Consider the following 21,255-nt stretch of genomic DNA (forward strand, 5'->3'; position numbering starts at 1 on the left):
CTCAGGTCATGATCCCAGGGTCCTGGGATGGAGCCTCATGTCAGGCTCCCTACTTGGCAGGGAGTCTCTCTCTCCCCACTGCTTGTGCACACTCTCTCTCTTTCAAATAAATAAATGAATAAAATCTTAAAAAAAAAAAAATCATGTTAACAGACTCCAAAGAAAAGAAAACTAGTGTCCAAGAAGAGTGGAGGACATGACAATCTGCGGTCCCCCTGGACCCTGGACCCTCCTAGAAATAAAAGCTGAAGGAGATAAGCTCTTCCAGTAAAGCATACTGGAAGGCTGAAAGTGAATTAGTGAATACCACTGAACGAGCTATGAACTCAACCTGGCCCAATGGCTGTGGAGGTCACAAAGCTGGGGGGGGGGGGGGGGGTTTGCGCGCGCACACACACGCACGCACACACACACACTTCTACTTCACTTAAAAACAGAAAAAAAGAGGTATAGAAGTAGAGATAAACTCCAATTGTCGAGAAAACCTTGGCAGGTCCAATGGACAGTTGACTGTCCCTTTTTAACTTGGCTTTTAATTCCCTTTTGACTTCAAGGTACCAATCTTAATCAAATATCTGTACCTTCAAATTAAAAAAAGATATTATAGATGTAAAACATATTTAAAATACCAAATTGAACACGATTCTACAATGTTAAAGATGTTACCTTCATGATAATCCTATGATACAGATTATACACAAGATTTTATGTAGTGTCTACTAGTATTACTGTCAGTTTATATAATACTGAATAAAATGGAAATACAGATATTAGGGTTAAAGGAAACAGAGCTAACAATTGGGTCTGGTTCAACAGTATGTTAGGTCAACCCATTATTAGCTAAACCTTGACAAGAATACTACTGTACTACATAAAATTTTCAAAAACCAAGAAAATATTCTAGTTCTATCAAAATATAAATCAAAAAAATGTTCTATGAAGGCAAAAAAGAAAAAAAAAGATGGTGAAAAGCAAGCTTCCTGGATAAATATTACAAAAACTAAATGCTTAAATTGTACATAAGTCCTATATTATTGCATTTGTATTTTTTGGATTTCTCAAAACAGAAAAAAGAATGCCCTTCAGCATTAATGCAATCACGTAACTGAAAAAGGCCACCACCAGCTCCAATCAGTTCTAATGACTTGAACATTTGGCTTCCCTGAAGAAGTCTTTAGAAAAAAAAAAAAGAGAGAGAGAGAAAGAAATGTGCCTCAAGATCCCCATCTCCTGTCTAGTTTGTTTTTTCTGCTTAAAACATATTATTCTCAAGTGTTAGTTCCACTCCACTGTTCAAGAGAGTAATACTCTTTCCCATTTAATGGGACCAGAGCCCAGCATATGGAATGTAAGAGGTATTCGTCTTTAGACTAAGCTCTTTAAAGGTCAGTAAGTACGACATGGTTTAAGTTATACTAGGATACATTTATTCTGAAAATTTAGCTCAGTATTTCCATAGATCATGAATGTATCAAAAGAAAACAAAAAAAACATCCCACCATTTGATTTTTTTATCATGGTCAAAAGCAATTCATAACTGAAATTATTTTGTCTGGTTATAGAAGAAGATCCAACTTGATGGCCCACCCTGATAATAGTATATAACTCTGTATTGGTGCCATAAAGATAAAGATACAGACACTACAATGTGACCATTCAGAAATAAGAACACCTCATATCTGATCCTTCTTCCTAAAAGTAAATGTAGTATCAATTATTAGGTACTATTGAGCTATGAGCGGATATAGTAATAAACCTAAGACTACTTCAAGCTGGAAAAACAAACAAACAAAATAAATCTGACTACACCGAAACATACTCACTTTCAAAAACCAAGAAAATTTTCCATGGGGGTGGAGGGGTAGGAGGAGAGAAGATGCTTCCATGCACTTACTTGCTAATTTGGCCTGTAATCCAGAAGGTCCAGGTTTTGATGTCTCTGACTTAGAAGACCCTGGAAGAGACAGTTTGGTTTTAGGAAGGCTAACTTTAGGGCTGAAACGAGCAGCCCAATCGAATTTTGAAGAGCCACCAGTTTTACTCTGTTCCTTTTCCCTGCTACTTCTTCTGGGACTGGGACTGGATGCTGAACGGGAACGCCTGGCCTTGCTCTGGTCTTTTCCTTGTTTCACCCTGGCCCCTGGTGGTACAGTGGAGGAGGCCGAGGCGACAGCAGAAGATGAGGAGGAAGTAGAGGCAGCGGAGGAAGAATCAGTGATGGTGCTGCACCCAGCTTTGGCCGAGGCGGCGGATTTTGAAGCCAGCTTGGTGGGTTTTGCAGATCTCTCTTCGGCACCAGTTGACTCAGACACAGAACCACTCTTTAGACAAGAACTCTCTGTCCTCTTTCTTTTCTGACTCCGTGAGCCGCCGGTGGCCCCACTCTTTCTGGTGTGAGCCTTACTTGTTGATGGCGACTGTGCAGATTTCAGTTGTTGCTCCTGGTCTAAATGTCTCTTCTTCGACTTACTATGTGGCTTATTTGTTTCTGAGGGAGATTCAGTATGCTGAAGTGCTTTTGGTTTTTTGGCAGAGCTAGGAGAATTGGTCCTGTTGTAGTCTGGACTAGCACTGCGTTTCACTCCTCGAGAATTGTCTTTCTTAGGCACCTGCCCCGTTTTTTGCCTTTCTGAAGTATTGGCTCTGTCTGGATCCTCTGGTTGTGGAACTATGACAGCAGATGATGAACTGCAGCTTCTGAGAGGCCAGAGAAGAAGAGAGTTACTATCAGCCTGCCATCATTACCTTACCATATAAATTAACTTCTCAAATCTGTGCAAATTAAGTGCTTTTAAAAAAATTTTTTAAAGTGCAAAAGTTTTCCTGATTAAATCCAGAGCTAAATAAAAACAGGTTTTCAAATGGTTCAAAATTGGGGGGAAAAAAAACAGGTGTGACTTTGGTTGGTTAAATATTTGATTAAAAGATCAAATATTTGATTAGAAGATCAGAGTAATTCTTCAGCCCAAATATTACGGGCACTAACCCTCCTATTCACAAAACAAGAATTAAGATTATAAGAAAAAGAACGCTTAGTAGTTCAGAACCAGTTGAAACTAGAATACTGATGCTCTGCTCAAAAATACAACTTCTATGTCAAAGCTTGAAGTAAAAACCTATGTATGCACTTTCAAAATGAAGGTAAGAAAATCTTTTAGTATCATTCCTTCCTAAAAGACTCTTGCCAATTATATCTTAAATCTCTGGCTCTACCAATAAAAAATCAAAACAAAAAACTACCAAAAAAAAAAAAAAAAGGCCAAGGTAAAATGGCATTTTGTATGCCTATAAAATATTTGTTAATCAAAAGAGGAACCTTATGGTTCTCTATACAGGGAAAAAATGCATTGTCTAGAGCCTGCTGTGTTGACATCACTGCAAAGTAAACTATTAATCCTCAAAGTTACATTCAGGGAATAATGAAAACACATAGCGCAACATTTTGGGATAAGCTGCTGAATTTTAATATTATGCAATGATTGAAATGCAAATAACTCTGCCTTGAAAATGTACAAGCAACGTGAAGATTTACCTTTTAGAAAGGTGTCCCCTTGACAGTTCAGAAGTAGTATTAGACTGCACTTTGGGTGCCTTAGAATTAGATTTTCTACTCTCAGGAGGGCTATATCCCTTATGTTTTGCCTGCCCTAAATGTGACCTGTCAGCAGAAAATCAAAACAGAAATCTATCAGGAAACTGAGATGCAAATACAGTATTGAAAAGTGAAATGTTTTCATTTTTTTTAGTCTCCCAATTCTTCATTATTGACCCTACCCTTTCCCCCAAATATTTCCACAATTTATTTTTCTATCAAATAATCTTGCGAAAAAAAACTTGCCTTAGAACCAACACTTCAATACCCAAGGGTGCAGGTCTTTTATTAACCAAGTTTCATGACTGAATAGCAGTATTATAGTTAAATAAGCAATAAAGAATTTTTCAAAAATTGTACTGCAAACTCGCATAAGCTAAATGTTTGCAAAAAGCAAAGCCAACCTTTAGATCTAAGTACTACTTTTATTTTTTTTTAAATACTACTTTTAATAGATAATGGGAATATAACAGCTTAAAAGTTTTATGGAAGAGGGAATCTGTGATCCCACAATGATACTGATTCCCAATTTGTAGGTAATTCAGGTTAGCACAATAAATGCAGAAACAGATGAAATCAATTCTCAAACTGATTTTACACAGAAAATCATTAGAAGTACTATACGGTAAATAAACTTACATGAAATCGACAGAATATTTGCTAAGAATGTAATGCACTAAGAAAGTACACCAAAAACCAAGTCCTAGAGAAAAAGAATTGACCACAAAATATTCCAAACACATCTAGAGAGTCCATCACTGATATACAGTTGGTGCCAGCATTGTTCTAAGAGCAAGTTTGCAGGACATGAAAACTGTTTTCAGTTGTTAGATTTTTTTTTAACCTCAGGCAATGATTACATTAGATTTACATAAGCAATAAAAAGAGAGCATGCATTAATATATAGCCGGAAAAGCTGGTGTTACAGAAGTGAGAGATATTAACCTTAACAGATACAACTACTGTAATTCACAGCCAACGTTCACCCTTCACGTAAATAACATTAAAAGAGCATATTCTAATTAGAATAACAAAGTTTCATTAACACCAAAGCTGTTTATTTTGTTAAAAAATATTTAAGGCTTTCATTCTGAGTATCATCTCAAAAGAACTTAGAAATAAGTCACTGAAACCTCACATGACGATTCTAATTGAATCTGTAAGGATACCACACAGTTCTTAACATATCATACAAGTTCCACCACTTCTTCAAAAAGATGCTCTAAGGTTTCTCGTCTCTTATTTTTTTCTTCCATTTTTCCAGAAGAGTTCAATACTGGATTCTTGAAAGAAGATATGAAATTAGCTTCTCAATAAAAAGAAATATTTCTGGATCCGTAGTATCATTTTCATTTTTAAGATTTTAATAAACGATAGACTAGCACTTTCTAAAGACATACCGGCACAGATAAACTACTTAAAAACTCTATTAGTCTTTAAGTGTCTTAGTCTTGACTGTAGTAATGATATAACTATTTTTCAGGGTACAAATATTTTTTCTGAGTCTAGCCACGCTGAACCCTGTAAGATTTACCCACTGTGATTTAGTTTGCCTTTTTCCTAGACAGTTTTCCAATACAGACTGAAATTATGTTAACCCATGAGTTTCATAGGAGATTTAATTTCTAGGAATTGCTTCTTGTTTTTGTCACATAACTAACAGATCTGAGAGTTCTATTAAAAAAAAATAAAATTGAGTAAATTTTCAAATCATTCTATAATTACTTTTTTAAAGGTATAATGCTTTGTTTTCAGGGTATACAATTTAATACTCATGGAACAATAATTATAAATTATGTGATTCAGGTTCTCTGTATTCTCATTTTAGTCAAGTTTGCTAAGGATTAATTTTTAATTAAATCACAATTTCTACTCATTATAAAATTTAAAATATCTTTTGCTATATTCCCTGATTATAATTTAAAAATCTTTAAAAGAAAACTTTATCCAGAGTTAGACTACTTTGTGGTAATGTTCAATTAAATATTCAAATGGAAATCTTAAAGAATGTATATCATAATATATTCTTAGTTAATAACTGCAGGGCGGGGAGCCGCGGGCAGGAATTCATTCTTTGTCAAAAAAAATCTGACCAACATCAACTCAATGCTGACAGCCCTTAATTGTTCCTGGCCCTTAAACACTTCTAACTTTAAAGCCACTTTAAACTCCTGAATTTCTGTTGTCCTTACACCTTCAACTAAAAAAGAATTTACCAGGTTAATACTCAATATTTGGTTACAAAAGTAAAAAAAAAAAAAAAAAAAATTTCACCCAACTTAGAAAGTGAAACTCTCCAAACTAGCTTAAAACCAACAATCCTCTCAATGACCTGACTGAACCTCTCCTAAAATTATTTTCAGTTTAACATTTTCGCTGAAGACTACATAACATTTCAAAATATACAATACTGATCACCACTGTCCTTTCACCTATTGTTTAGCAGGGTCTTAATATATTTTCCGTCAACGGCAGTAAATGTTTTGGCTTTGTGGGCAACACTAGGTGTCAAAAAGCAGGTTTAAACAGTATGTAAACAAATGGGCATGGTTATGTTCCAATCAAATTTTTATTTACAAAAACAGGCAGGAAGCTGGATCTGTCCCACGGGTTATACAGTTTTCCACCCCTTGGATTACCACAAGAGAGTAAGCAACCAGATGGTACCATAAAGAAACAATATGGGGCCTCCCAAAGTGTGGGGCTCTGTTTTATTATGCCCATTTATAAATTATTAATGCTCAGAATACCGTAAAGCAAATCTCCATAAAATAACAACACCCAATCTAGAATAGCCAATTAAAATATCACAAGCTTCAGCACTCAAAAAGCCTTGGTGCCTTTTAGCTCATTTCACCAACTCCTTCATTTATCAGACCTTAATGCTCAACATTAATTTTTATTAAACAGCATAATCTAAGACCCAGTAAAATTTATAACCACTACAAATCAAATTTGCAAGAATAACACAGTAAAAGTCATGACAAACTCTTTTAGCACCAGAATGAGCCCATTTAGTAAATTACAGCCCAAGGATACATGGATAAAGTGGGTGGGGCTGGATATTCAGGAACATGTCTATCATTCTATATTCCTGGGGGGGGGGGGGGGGGATCTCACTTTCTGCACAATCACTTGCTAAAAATAACCAGGCTAATGGTGAAAATAAGATTGGGCACAGAGCACTCAAACCTATGTTATTTTATAATCATGTTCTGACTAAAACATCACCAATTTTAAAGATTAAATCTCCATAACATTTGCACCAATAATCACAGTTGGCTCACTCTTTGGAATCTTATTTTTATACTTTCTTCTTTTAAGTGTGAATTTTTTAAGACATTTTCTCTTAAGACAAGTTTCAACAAAATTAAAAATATGATTCCGGGGGAGGCTTTCCTTTTTCTCATTTTCTTTTGTTATAAATACAGGAGTAAATGGTCTTGAACTTCCTTAGTGTTCAACAGTGCAAAGTGTAGTGGTTCTGGAACTCATCAAATCTAGCTATTTCTTGCATGAAGTGATTTCTGTAAGATTTTCAAGCTTTTTTGTAACATCATCATAGATTACAAAATCTTACATGCTAATTGAAAGTCTATCCCATTTCAGTTCATATATTAACACTGTAGGAAAAACTGCTTATGAACCAACACCATTTCCACGTTATACTGACATCATTTCCCTATTTAGCAAGTGTATGTGGGCCAACTCATGTTAAAGAAACCCAGATTACAACAGAACAGACCAATCAACTCCAGGTTACATGCTTTCAAGACTCAAATGCCTCTTGCGGACTTTTAGGCAAATCATAGTGACCACCCCCTTCTAGATACCTCCATTTACTTTTACTATCATTTAATAAAAGTATTTGAAGTCCAAAGGATTAAAAACCATCTATAATCCAGAGGACATTAAAAAAAGACAAAAAGCCAAAAAGCTTGTATCAAAGAGCTCATTCTTAATGGTAGGGAAAATGAGTGGCTAGTTATAAGTACTTACATCGCAGGTCTTAAATTTTGCTTGAAATTAATTTTCGTGCCAGACATATTCACAGTTCAAATACATGTACATACTACCAAACATAAATGACTTGGGGCTTAATTAAATCTCCAAATTTGTTTTTTTTTATGTGCATACAGACATGCATGCATTATTATGCTCTGTATTTTATGTACACACAGTATAATTTTATCTTCTATAAATCAAATGCTTGGTCCATAATGTTCATAAATTAAATGTTTTTTTTTTTTTCATAAATTAAATGTTTTAAATAAGTCCATTTTCAATAATCAGGGTGGAAAAGCTTATTTAAATCACTTTAAACAAAAAACTAGTATTCTCAACAGAACGTACTGTTTTTCTGTTTCAATCATAAAACAGAAGCTGATTAGTCTGACCAATGTTCCTATGTTTAGTTATGGCAAAATGTTAGCCCAACTGATTCTTTAATTTCCAATAAAGAACTTCTTTTTTAAACAGCAATGTTTTAAATATCAGTGGTTCTCCCTCTAGGGAACATTTTAAAAACATGTCAAGGAACGGAGTGCTATTGCCATTTAGCAGATGTGGATTAGAGGTAAGAGATGTCATGCAATATATACAACAATCAGACAAAATTAAAAACTGTCCATGACCCACAGATTTCAAGTAGCTTTGGTAATACAGGAAAACTTATGAAAAAACTTGAAATCTGGCAGAATATAGGTAAAATATATGCTCATAATTAATTTCTCAGCTTATATTTATTTTGCATCATTTTTATATACATTTATTTCTCCAGTAATCCATGGGAATCAACAAAAGATTACATTTTTTGCAGCTTTACCAAGGTCATGTATCATTCTGGAAAAGTCTACAATGAAAATGCTTATGGCATTTATTATGTTGCTGTAGCTGTCACATTCAATAAATTCAAATACAGATGCAAACATCTGAATACCCTGTCCTCATGTGTCAACGCACCCAAGCATTTACCTACTGAAATATCTTTTGTTTTCCTTTTACTGTTTATTTTTACCCTTGTAAAATGCTTGTACATTTTATATATTTAGAAACATCTTATGTTTCTAAACTGTTTAGGCAGGTATTTTGTACTTAATTCATTCCAAGTTAACACAGGGACGTCATAATAAAGATGCCAATATTATATGATACACATTAAGAGTGGGAGCATTAGATCAGAAAGAACAGAGTTGAGAACTACTGTAACAGGCTACTCATTTTAACAGATTTGTTAGGTTTGCAACTCAAATATATGCAAGTCATGACAAGGCATATAAATATGGATAACACAGTCAAGTTCCCATCCTCAAAGAGGTCAGTGCCTCATAAAATAAAGTGATCTACCAGGTGCTATAAAGTTCCCAACAAAGGGAGAAATACTTCTAGCAGAATACAGGCTTTACAGACTATATGGCATTTAAACCACACCCTCAAGAATGAAAACCTGAAGAAAAAGAACATTCGAGTCAAAAACGGAGTATAGGCAAAGGCACAGGCAAGAAAACATGAAACCCACTGACACCTGGCAAATGATATGAATTTCCCTGAGCACAGAGCTACATTAGGAAACAAGGTTGAAAGGACAGGCTAGGGCTTAAATGCCTTGTCAAAGGATCTAGATTTTGTCCTTTGCTAACAGTTTGCAGTGAGAGACTGACAGGGTTAGAAACAGTAATGCAAAAGCAAAAACTCTGTATGTTTAACAATGTAAGTAATACCAAACTATAGTGAGTACTTTGCTGTGTAACAAAAACAAGGCAGAGGGATTGAGCGTAATCAAAAGTGTGGAAAAAGATGCCCTCAACAGGGAACTCTACAGCTCAATAAACTTTCACTCCCCACATGTCACAAAGAAGTTGAGTAAGGAGTATAACCACCAAGGTAATCCAAAGTAAATTAGTGATTAGTGATAGATTAGTGATTTGGTATTACGTATTTCATAAGCTAGAGAGCCTTTTTTTAACTACAGAAGTAAAAACTTAAGATAGCCACAGAATACACACTTTTAAAGGTGTGATTATGTGATAAACATTAATTTTTTAAATGCATTATCCAACTTAATCTTCAAATGACATCCAAGGCAGGTCCATTTCCATTTTAAAGATGTAGGAAATGAGGCTGGCACGAAAATCACTTTCCCACCATAGGCAGGCGGAAAGTGAGACTGCGTCCAGACATTGACTCCCTGAAGCTGAAACCCTGCAGCTATACCTAGGGACTTGGAGTCAAAGGAAAAGGCCTACGTCAACAGCTATGAAATTTTTCCTGTCCATGGTGGTATTTCTGTCCCTAATTGTATATATGTCAAATTAAGTGGCTTAAGGCTTTGCAGATGATATATGATTAAAAAAAGGAAGAAAGAATGGCAAAAAAGGAGTCTTCCTGCTTTCTTTTGCTTTCCCTATTACCAAGGAACAGCCTTCCATGTGTGATGCTAAACTTGCTGTTCAACTATGGAAGGAGCATTTGTATATATTCCTTTTTTCTTTCACACCCATACTCTTCCAGGAAAGCATTCTGATACTCAGAAAGCACTTGTAAAAACTGGGGTGTGGAACAGCAGATTCCCTCAATATGGAGGAAAAGAAGACTCAAAGCAAAGCCTCAGTTAAGGATACAAAATCATCCATGGCAGCTGACATCTTACAGGTTTCCAATATGCTTATGATGTGACTTTTAAATACAATCACACACTTGATGATTAAAGCAATAAAAATCTATACTGCAAAGAAAATTACACAACACCTAAGATACTATTTTGTTGGTCCAAAAAAAAAAAAAAAAAAAAAAAACTTAACAGAGGTAACTATTAAGAATCCAATGTGCCTAACTTCCAACTACAAAAAAGTAGCCTCTGTTCCTCCTTAGACCAAGCTGTGCCAGTGATGAACACAACATTGTAAATCTTGCCTCCCAGCCCAAAGGCCTGGTGGGACGACTGGCCTTCTCAGCATTACCAAAGCAGCGCTAGAAGTGAGCCTGTGCGTACATGGCTAGGTGGCTAAAACTCAAGAGTACCTAATTATAGTAGTATAATATTCACCATAACTGAGAGGAGGAAGCTAACAAGTTACCTGGCTAACTCTACTGTTCATTTTTATTAAAGTGGTTTCAATTTAGTCCTAAGAAACAAGGAGGCCATTTTCACACCACACTAACCATGTCTCCCATTAACATTCTCCTCCTCCCAAAGAGATTAAAGCTTGAACTTCCACCTGCCTCAGCAAAGGTCAGGATAAAAAAAGAGACAGAAGATACACAACACACAACAAATAGAAAAAAGGTATCTGTACTGGTGAATTAAGTAGAAGATCGAAGAAAACACACCATACATACCCATGGCTCTGCTGTACCAAACAGTTTCAGGAAGGGAACAAAAGGTCTGTTGTAGACATGGCAGTAAGAATTAAAAAAAAAAAAAAGAAAAAAAAGGCTTTGACAGCCTTTGACAGCTATGATGTGCAGTTTACAAATAGTCTTTTTCTCCTCTGACCAGAACACAGGGTAGGGAGGCACTTGCCAAACTACTTGGAAGCTGTGCACAGCCATTTAGCTTGTTCTGTCAAGGGAATGTAAGAGGAAATGAATCCCTTCTGGGGGAAGCCTTGGACAGCCAGAGGGCAATTCCCCACACCCCCTTGCCAGAGCAATGCTAGTGAGTCCCTGAATGTGCAGATCTAAAGAAGAGTCTGCAACTGACTCGGTATGGACATGTCTTCTGGTGGCTAGATTGTTAAATACAAGAAGTATCTGGCTGTTAGTTCCTATAGCATACAGCCCACCCTTATGTAGCCCATTTCGACCCTGCCCTATTTCAACTCTGCCTTCACTCGAATCATCTTTTCATGATCACTTCCATAAAAGACTGTCACATTTCTGTGCCTAGAAAGGTCAAAGAAGTAAACCTTATTTTGAGCCCACACTATTATTTGTTGAACACCTACCACTTCAGGGCAAAGTAACAAGTAGCACAAAAAATGAGAAATAAAATCCACACCCTCTAAGTAACTAATGATACCACATGTCAAGTAGAGACAAATATAGCTGACATGTACCACCTGCTTTGCAACTGTTTCTTCAGCCTTCAGAGCTCAAATCAATGAGGTCATCGCTAGATATGTTTCTCACCTGACTCTAATAATCACCTCCATGCCCATCTCCCCTACTGAGTTGGAACAGCTTATGATAAAGGCTTTCTACTCTCATTTTTATGACTAGTTTGAGCATGGTGTTTACTAGCCTGGTTATCTACAAATGGATAAATACAATCTTATACTGAGTTTGGATTGGACTCTTTAAAGCCAAAAGAGGCTTTATTAAAATAATACACACATGAGGCACCTGGATGGCTCAGTCAGGTTGAGTATCCGACTCTTGATTTCAGCTCAGGTGATGGTAGAGATCCTCATCCGACTCTGACCTCAGGTGATGATAGAGGTCCTCATCCGACTCTGACCCCAGAGTCTGCTTGAGATTCCATCTCCCTCTGCCCCTCCCCCTGCATGAGCTCTCTCTTTCTCTCTCAAATAAATAAAATCTTTAATAATACACATATATCTCCAGATTCAAAACAACAGCTAAATAACCAAACCTAGAGAAGACAAGAGTCAATACAGTTCTAAAGAGCTAAGGAACTCAGGCACCTGGGTGGCTCGGTTGGTTAAGCATCTGCCTTCTGCTCAGGTCATCCCAGGATCCTGGGATCAAGCCCCACATCAGGCTTCCTGCTCAACAGGAACTTCCCTGCTCTTTCTCTCTCTCTCAAATAAAATAAATTAAAAAAAAAAAATTAAGAATAAGGAACTCAAACTTGACAGAACTTTAATAAACACACACTAATATAGTTGCTTTTCTCTGCCTGTCCATCTTCCCTAAGGCACGAGATATGCAGTTGACAACTTAAAATTCACATCTTCTCTTTGCTACCAGGAGGAGAAAGCTTCCAATTTGAATCATGTGACCACCACATTCCCACCAATGAACCATCAGACAAATGGAGGACTGCAGATTCTCCTAGCTTTGGCAAAAAGCCACGCAATGGGCAGCCAAGAGCAGAGTACGATCATGTTGGAAAAGAATGACTACCATTCAAACTGCAGGGGTGAAAGAACTGAGGGAGATAATTCAACAAAAGAGGGTTACTGTTACAAGAGGGGCTCACATCAGCAGAGTGACTTTAAAGGGTCAGTTCTACTGTATATTAGTATGAAGGGAGATTCACAACATATATAAACTTAACTGGTATGCTTATGTTGAAAATATTCTCAGATCTCATTCCTTAAACTTATTTTTCCAATGTTTAACCTCATTACTATAGAAATACCAATAAAATAAATATGATTTTTTTCCTTATCAAATTAACAAGGTGAAAATAACATGAACAGAATGATGAGAAAACACTCCTTTTCCTGATGATAAGTAAACGGGTGAAAAAAAGCTGACCATATGTGAAACAGGTTGACCATAAAAAACTCCCTTTGCTCAAGCAACTTCACTTCCGGGAACCTATCCTTAAAGGACACCTGAAAAACGAACATTTAAGCATGAGCAACAACCTTCCTACTACAACCATTTAACTATCCAAAAACTATAAAGTAATTTTGGAAACTGTTACACTTGATTCAGTAAATCATATAGCCATTTGTAAACAATTACCAAAAATAATTGTAATGTGAGAAAATGTTTGTTAGAATGCTGAGTTTCGGAAAAAGCAGGATCCAAACTGTATTTACACTGTGATCGGCTATATGCTAAATTGTATTTTCAAGACAGATAAAAATCAAACTGTTAACACAAACTTATCTCTAGATATTCATGTCCTTTTTGTGCTTTTCTATATCCCATCTGATTGAAATAGATTTTTTTTCAATTGAAATAGATTTTAAAGCAAAACGTATTTACTTTCTGTACAATTAACACTGGCTCAAAAATGTTTTTAAATCCCTGCTCTGACAATATTAACAAAAAGTTATTACCTACAGATCTCATAACTGGGCAGCCCGGGGGCTCAGCGGTTTAGCGCCGCCTTCAGCCCAGGGCATGATCCTGGAGACCCGGGATCGAGTCCCACGTCAGGCTCCCTGCATGGAGTCTGCTTCTCCCTCTGCCCGTGTCTCTGCCTCTCTCTGTCTCTCTCATGAATAAATAAATGAAATTTTTTTTAATCTCATAATTGAGTTTTTACTTTGTAATAAAGAATTTAAACTTTGCAAATTTTTTTTAATTTTTTTTTAATTTTTATTTATTTATGATAGTCAGAGAGAGAGAGAGAGGCGCAGAGACACAGGCAGAGGGAGAAGCAGGCTCCATGCACCAGGAGCCCGATGTGGGATTCGATCCCGGGTCTCCAGGATCGCGCCCTGGGCCAAAGGCAGGCGCCAAACCGCTGCGCCACCCAGGGATCCCACTTTGCAAATTTTTTTAATGGGACTGAGAAGGTAGAGTGGAATAGATTCAAAAATTTCCTTACTCCATTAAAAAAAATCTGACAGAGAGGGGCAGCTGGGTGGCTGTTAGTTAAGCATCAGACTCTTGATTTTTGGCTCAGGTCACAATCTCAGAGTCTTGAAATCAAGGACTACCACAGGCTCCATGCCAGGGGCTGGGGGGGGCGGGGCACGCCTGCTTGAGAGTCTCTCTCTCTCTCTCTCTCTCTCTCTCTCTCGCTCCTCTCTCTCTCCTGTCTCTCTCCTTACCCCCTAGCCCTATCTCTCAAAAAATAAAGAATCAGGCAGAGAACAAAAAAGAGAAGAACAGAACAGCTATAGCTCAAAAAACTATGGAAGAGAAAGAAAGAAATCATAAAGGAGGAAAGGAGGAAGAGGTCTAGTTCATTTATGGATAGAGAACAAGGATAGGGAAAAACAGAGCAGAGAAAATCAAGGGAGGTTAAAATATATACCAAAGATCCTCATTTCTATTAAAAATGAATGAAAATTGTCCTTCTAAAAAGAAAAGCTAAGTGACCTTGATTTGGGGAAGGGCAGGAATGGTCACAGGAAGGAAAGTTATGCAAAGACAGCTTGATCCAAGTTGGGGGGGCGGGGGGTGGCAGTAAATTAAAAAAAAATGGGTGAATTTAAAAATTCTAGGAGGGAGAAATTGCTACTTAGGTCCTCATCTGAATGACCTAATATTCTTCATTATACATACTTCATCTCTCCTCCAAGTCTATCATATGGATTAAGTGGTTTGTGCAGTATAAACAGTTCAGCATAATGAAAATAATCACTGACTTTAGAGTTCCTGGAAATCAGGTCCTGACTCTACACACTAGCTGTATAAAGTTGAGCAAACTACGACATTCAGAGAACAGGGGTTACATATTTATTAGCACACAGAGCTTATGTGAGTCTCTACTGAAAGAACACGTATAAGAAAATTTTAGCTTAAAACAGGCCATAAAGTGCGCTGTTGTTGTGGATGCTGATATTAGCATGAGTGGAGGTACTGTGTCACTAGGAGCACATTTTCAAGACCAGGTCTATTTTTGAATCAGAAGCCACAATAACAACATTTTACTTAGGAAAGCCAATCAACAGGCATCAGAAAAAGAAAATGAAAACACAGTTGTAATTACTCCCTCTTAACTTACCCCAGTCCTCTCTCACCCCCAAAATCACCAGACAGATTTCTCAGAGGTTAGATCACTTCTAGTATAGCACACTCTACAGGGTTTCAACTGTAAGCCTGGTCTTTGATAAAAAGGTTCTTTCCAGGTCAGAGATTCTATCATGAGCAAAGAATCAAGAAGGGAAAATAAAATTCAAATGAATAAATAGCTCCTAATTTGCATTCTTAGTCAAACCAGTAATATTTTTCTGGCTAATATTCTAAATTTGCATGTCCTGATTCATAATTATACTTATCCATACAAAAATGAGGAAAATATATATATTATTAAATTATGGTATAGCTATACACGGAACATAAAGTCATGTTTTTTAAACAATTCTAGGGACACAGCAAATGACACAGATGATACTGGGTTTTAAATGGGGGGGGGGGTTGGAGTTGGGGGGTGGTAGGAATTGGCCCTCTTTTTGTGCTAGTTTCGCCAGGAAATGTTTTTTGAAAACATGCAAAAGCTGAAACAATAAGAAATGAAATGGGCTACATTATTAAAAGGGAGAAGGGATGAAAGTACAAAAACCCTCATTTAACTCTGCTTTATATTCTTTAGCATGTTTTCTGCCATTCCAAACACATTTTTAAATTTTATACTTATCCTTCACAATTGAGCATACAATTTTTTTTTTCCAAATTGTTATTACTGAAGTATGGTTGGGAATATTAGCTTCAGGTGTACAACATAGTGATCTAACAACTCTATATACATTACTCAGTGCTCCCACACTAAGTATGGTCACCATCTGTCAACTATAAAACAATACTATTACAATGTGGTCCACTATATTCCCTCTGTACTTTTCACATCTGTGACTTATTTTAATACTGAAAGCTTGAACTTTTCATCCCCTTCACCTATTTCAACCAACCTGCCACCCATCCCTCTCCCCTCTGGCAACTATCAATTTGTTCTCTGTAGGAGTCTGTTTCTGTTTTTAGTTTGTTCATTTTGTCTTTAGGTTACACATAAAACTGAAATCATATGGTATTTGTCTTTCTCTGACTGATTTAATTCAATCAGCACAATTCCCTAACTCCATCCATGTTTTTTCAAATGGCAAGATTTCATTCTGTTTTTTAGGCTGAGTACTATTTCCATTGTATACATATAACCACATCTCCTCGACCCATTGTTAGAAAGATGGATGTTTAGAGGTTACTTCCGTATCCGGGCTATTATAAATAATGCTACAGTGAACAGAGGGATGCATATATCTTTTGGAATTAATGTTGTTTTCTTTGGGTAGATACCCAACAGTATAATTACTGAATTGCATTTTATTTTCTACTTTTAATTCTTGAGGAGCCTACATACTGTTTTCTGCCGTTGGTGTGTGCACCAACTGAACATGTTATCACTGACAGACTTAAAGCAAATAAACTATAGCAAAATTGTGCCAATCTACAAATCAACAGAGTTCCATCTTGATTTTAAACTAATACATCATATGACTAATATTAACCACTTCTATTTGTTTCCTGCTATTTTTAAAATATAAGGCAATAAAATATTTAACACCAACATACAGAAAAAAAGATAATGGTGCTGAAACAGCATTGTGGATTTTAGAACTAGTATACTATATGAAGACCAAAATTGTTTGTCAGTCATACACAAAAGTTCAAATAGAACATTACTATGGGATGCTTGGGTGGCTCAGCGGTTGAGCATCTTCCTTTGGTTCAGTGCATGACTCCAGAGTCCCGGGATCGAGTCCCACATCTGGCTTCCTGCATGAGCCTGCTTCTCCCTCTGCCTAAGTCTCTACCTCTCTCTTTCTCTGTGTCTCTCATGAATAAATAAATAAAAACCTCAAAAAAAAGAAAAGAAAAAGAAAAAAGAACTATTACTATGTAAAACTTCAATTGTTCAAAAGGTTCAAGTTACTCACTGATTTTAATGTTTTTTAAAGTAATCTCTATGCCCAACGTGGGGCTCAAACTCATGACTCTGAGACCAAGTGTCACATGCTCTACCAATTGAGCCAGGCAGGTACCCCCAAAATGGTACAAGTACTGATGTGCACATATGTGCAAACACATGCACATATATATACATGCATTAAAGAAGACTAAGGAAACTATGCCAATGTTAACCATGGTTATACTTGAATTGTGGAATTAGGATGTTTTCCTTTATACTCTTCTGTGTTTTCTAAGCTCTCTAAAATAAACACGCAATGTTTTTATAAAGCAAAAGGCATATTTTTTTAATCAACAGATAAATAAAATGCGGCTGCTACAAAGAATAATCTGAATGTAAAAAAGCAAAAACCAAGGTCAGAGCTCTGTATTAAGCGCTGTGCTACCAGTGTAACATACATTGCTGAAGTTTACTAACAGCCCTAGGAAACAAATATTCCCCCCACCGTGTGGACTAACAACTTGAGGTTTCCTAAAAGATATAACGAAGGACACATGGCTATTGAATGGCAGTCATGGCACAGAATGCTGTCCTAGTCCAAAGTCCAAATGCTCAACTACTAAAAATAGCCTGACATCAACAGGAGAACTTTATATACTCTTTACAGTCGATGCTTATTTTTTATAAATTTACTAGACAATATATACATGGTAATGCCTCCAAATGTTCTATCAGGTAGTCATGTCAGAATCTTGCCATTACTGACTGCAAGCTAAACATGGGTCAGAGAATTACGCCTTGCAAAAGTAAACTTCAAAGTATTTTATCCATAAAATGACAGTCTTTGGCTAAATTACAACACAGTATTTTCCATTCCAGAGAATGCATCTTATTCTTCACACTAACTCCTATACAAATACTCCGACTAAACCCTGCTAACACCAGACCACTAAGAAAATGATGAGGATGTGATATGCCCACAAAGTCAGACCACTTCACCAGCCTGTCAGCATCCATATGCTGTCAAACAATAAGATGGGGGGGGGGGGGGGGAGAGGGGACTCAAAAGCTAGTTATCAGTACAAGATCTTAAATGAAACTTCCTTTCAATAATGTAAATAATGACAGATAAAGAGAGGCACCAAAAATGTTCAATCGAAAGCCATGCTATAGCACGTGTTTAAGAGAGTGAAGAGAAAGGGCAAACCAAACAGGATATAACCATATGGTCATGACCCTTAAATTAGATTTCTGATAATGTCAATGACAAGTATTTTTTGAGCCTAGCACATTTGGGAAATGATGAAAGAACTGCTTTGAATTCCAGTTTTATTTGTTACTTGGCTCAAAAATTAGGAAAAAATTACCCATTTGTACTGAACCATTTAAGTTTTTGTCTTCATGATGAGGTTTATAAGAAGACTTTTTTCACCAATTACCATCAAATACATACCTTCCTCCTATCGAGTCGTCTTGTGGTTGGGCCCCGGCAGTGTTCCTCTGTGAACGTCGCAGTGACCCCCCTGGATTGTTATTAGGCCGGTTGGACATTGGCACCTCTCTCTTGAAGGGACATACCCTTTCTAGACACTACCATTCACTAAAAAGGAAAAAAAAATAAGAAAAAAATCAGCTATTTTTGATTTACAAAATCAAAAGTACAACACAAAAACCAAGTAAAGGGCACCCAAAATGAAGGGGAAATTTTATGTAAATAATCTGTACAGCCTTCACCAATGCTACACACTGCCTTATTTGAAATCTGATTAGTATATTATAAGATGTTGGGAATACACCAAAATTAAGGCACGTGGTCCAAAACTCAGCACATAAAATTAAAGATTTTGTATGGAACACCCAGGAAATTCACAAAGAAAACAGAGCACAGTAGAAATTTATATTTGCTTTTCCATTTCTTGTAGTGTGTAGAAAAGGGCATTGCACCCAACATCAGAGTACCTTGGCTCAAGTCCTGTGATAGAACAGGCATTAAAAGCACTATGCCTCTGTACAAATCAGAGCCTCTAGCCTCCAACTCCTCAGCCACAAAATAAAAAAAAAAAAACACCACATCATACCTACTTCACAGTATTGCTATGAATAATAAATGCCATCATAAATACAAATGAAACCATAACACTATGGAGAAATGAAGAGAAAGCAGCTCAAGTACAGTGAATTGAGAAATGGTCCCACATATTCTAGATTTCAACATCAGCTATGCTGGCTGTGACCTTGGACAAGATACTTAATTTCTAGATTTCATTTACCTCTTCTGTGAAATCAGTATATCACCTATCTATCTCACAGAGTTGTTAGCAACCAGAAATTGAGAGCATAATTCTTAAGTATAACAATTTAGCTCAAAACACAGTTCTTAATCAACATGAACTTTCTATAAGAAATTTAATTGCAATACAGAAGAAAGGCTGATACTCAAAAGAAAATCAGTTCAACTGATAAGGCCAATATTACTATCATAAAAAGAATCACAATTTCTATTAATCAGGCCTTCACAATTTTTCTTAAGCCTCCAGCCAAACTCCAAGCAGAGTTCTTTAATTCTATTTACTGGGGAGGGAAGAGAATGAATGTGACATTATTGGAAATGGTGCTAAAGAGAATGCAAATTAATCATGATTAAATCTATTACTGGATTTTGTTTTAAGAGATTCAATTCCATGCCTTTAACAGGAAGTGGGTCTTAAGTTACATGCTGACCCAAATCAGTGGAAAAGGATTGTTTCTATCACATATGTCCACATTTTCATCAATTAAGATACTAAACAAACCCTGGTGAGAAAGTTCAAATCACTAATGTAATTACTGTCAGTTTTAGGAAGAACAGGAAATAGTATTAAAACATTTAGAGAAAAATTAAATTTACGTGTACCGATATGGAAAGATCTCCCCCAAGATATGGTAGAGGGTAAACAGTATAAAACTCCCTGCTGTGGGTATGTATACTTAAAAAGGTTGCGTATATACCCTCATGGATTGTCTACACCCTGCAAACTGATGGAAGGATTCATAAGACAGACTTTGTTAATACTGCCTGCCATTGAGAAAGAGGACCTGGGCTCTGAAGCCTGAGATGAAAGGAGTCATCTTTGTTATTTACCTTTTGCAAGCCATAAATAAGGCAGGTTTATTCTAGCACAGAAGTTAGAAATGAAGGGCTCTGGAATCAAACTGCCTCTAGCAGAGTTTGAATTCTGAGTCCACGCACCTTGTTGTCTGTCCTTCAGTCTACTGAATGGGAATCAAGAACTCACCTCACAGAGCAGTTGGAACGATTAAATGAGAAATCCATGCAAACCACTTAACACAGTACCTCTGGTATTGCAAAACCTCACTACATATTAACTATTACTGTTATTACTATAAATGCTTACTCAGAAGAAAAGAATACTTGTAGCAAAATAATCTATATTGAGGGAGACTTCACCATAAAAACCACTAGCAAGGTAAGTTTACATTTCTAGCAATAATAGTTCTCAAAGTGAATTTTGCTATAAACACAATAAATGGTGTTTTTAATTAAGGATAAGCTTCACAATAACCTGAGAAGCTTTGTCAAAATATGAATGCCTGGCTTTTGCTCTCAGAGATTCTGATTCTGTGGGTGCAGAAATTGGAGAAATTTTAAAAGAGCTCTCCTAGTTATACTGCACAAGAGAACTGCACCCTATTAAAGAATGAAAAAGGGCAGCTCAGGTGGCGCAGCGGTTTAGTGCCGCCTTCAACCAAGGGCATGATCCTGGAGACTCCGGGTCGAGTCCTACATCGGGCTCCCTTCTTGGAGCCTGCTTCTCCCTCTGCCTGTGTCTCTGCCTCTGTCTCTGTGTCTCTCATGAATAAATAAATTAAATCTTTAAAAAAGAAAGAAAGAAAAGCCATTCTATCTCAGAATTCAAACAAGAATCTTTACCAGTTCAAACATCACAATGCCATTTCACTTGGACCCTAAAGAGCATGGATACAAAAGACTAGCATGATAATGCTACTTTCACTTTGAAAAGCAGATATTATTCAACAAGTTTGGTAGAACTCACCTGCCTATTTTCTGCTACTAAATGCATACTGTATGTCATGCGGTGTTAAGTCATTCAAATAGAAGTATAAGTTACACTCCTTATTCTGACCTATAGTTACCAAAATAATCTAA

The 21,255-nt window shown here is 36.6% G+C and overlaps 1 protein-coding gene across 17 annotated transcripts in view; it reads right to left on the reverse strand.

Moving 5' to 3' along the window:
- Positions 1 to 21,255, reverse strand: part of TRIP12 (thyroid hormone receptor interactor 12) — a 147,848-nt gene that overhangs the window by 83,968 nt on the left and 42,625 nt on the right. For 10 of the 17 annotated variants that reach the window (XM_077869111.1, XM_077869117.1, XM_077869114.1 and 7 more), the window contains exons 2-4: positions 18,541 to 18,687; positions 3,533 to 3,658; positions 1,895 to 2,697 (exon numbers count right to left, since the gene is read on the reverse strand). In XM_077869111.1, the coding sequence (XP_077725237.1) occupies positions 1,895 to 2,697; positions 3,533 to 3,658; positions 18,541 to 18,638 (1,027 nt within the window). In that variant the 5' untranslated portion in view covers positions 18,639 to 18,687. The remainder of the gene's footprint in view (positions 1 to 1,894; positions 2,698 to 3,532; positions 3,659 to 18,540; positions 18,688 to 21,255) is intronic. The other 7 variants (XM_077869124.1, XM_077869125.1, XM_077869123.1 and 4 more) reach the window with 2 other exon arrangements.

The sequence above is a fragment of the Canis aureus genome, chromosome 24 (genome assembly GCF_053574225.1).
Source record: "Canis aureus isolate CA01 chromosome 24, VMU_Caureus_v.1.0, whole genome shotgun sequence".
NCBI lineage: Eukaryota > Metazoa > Chordata > Mammalia > Carnivora > Canidae > Canis > Canis aureus.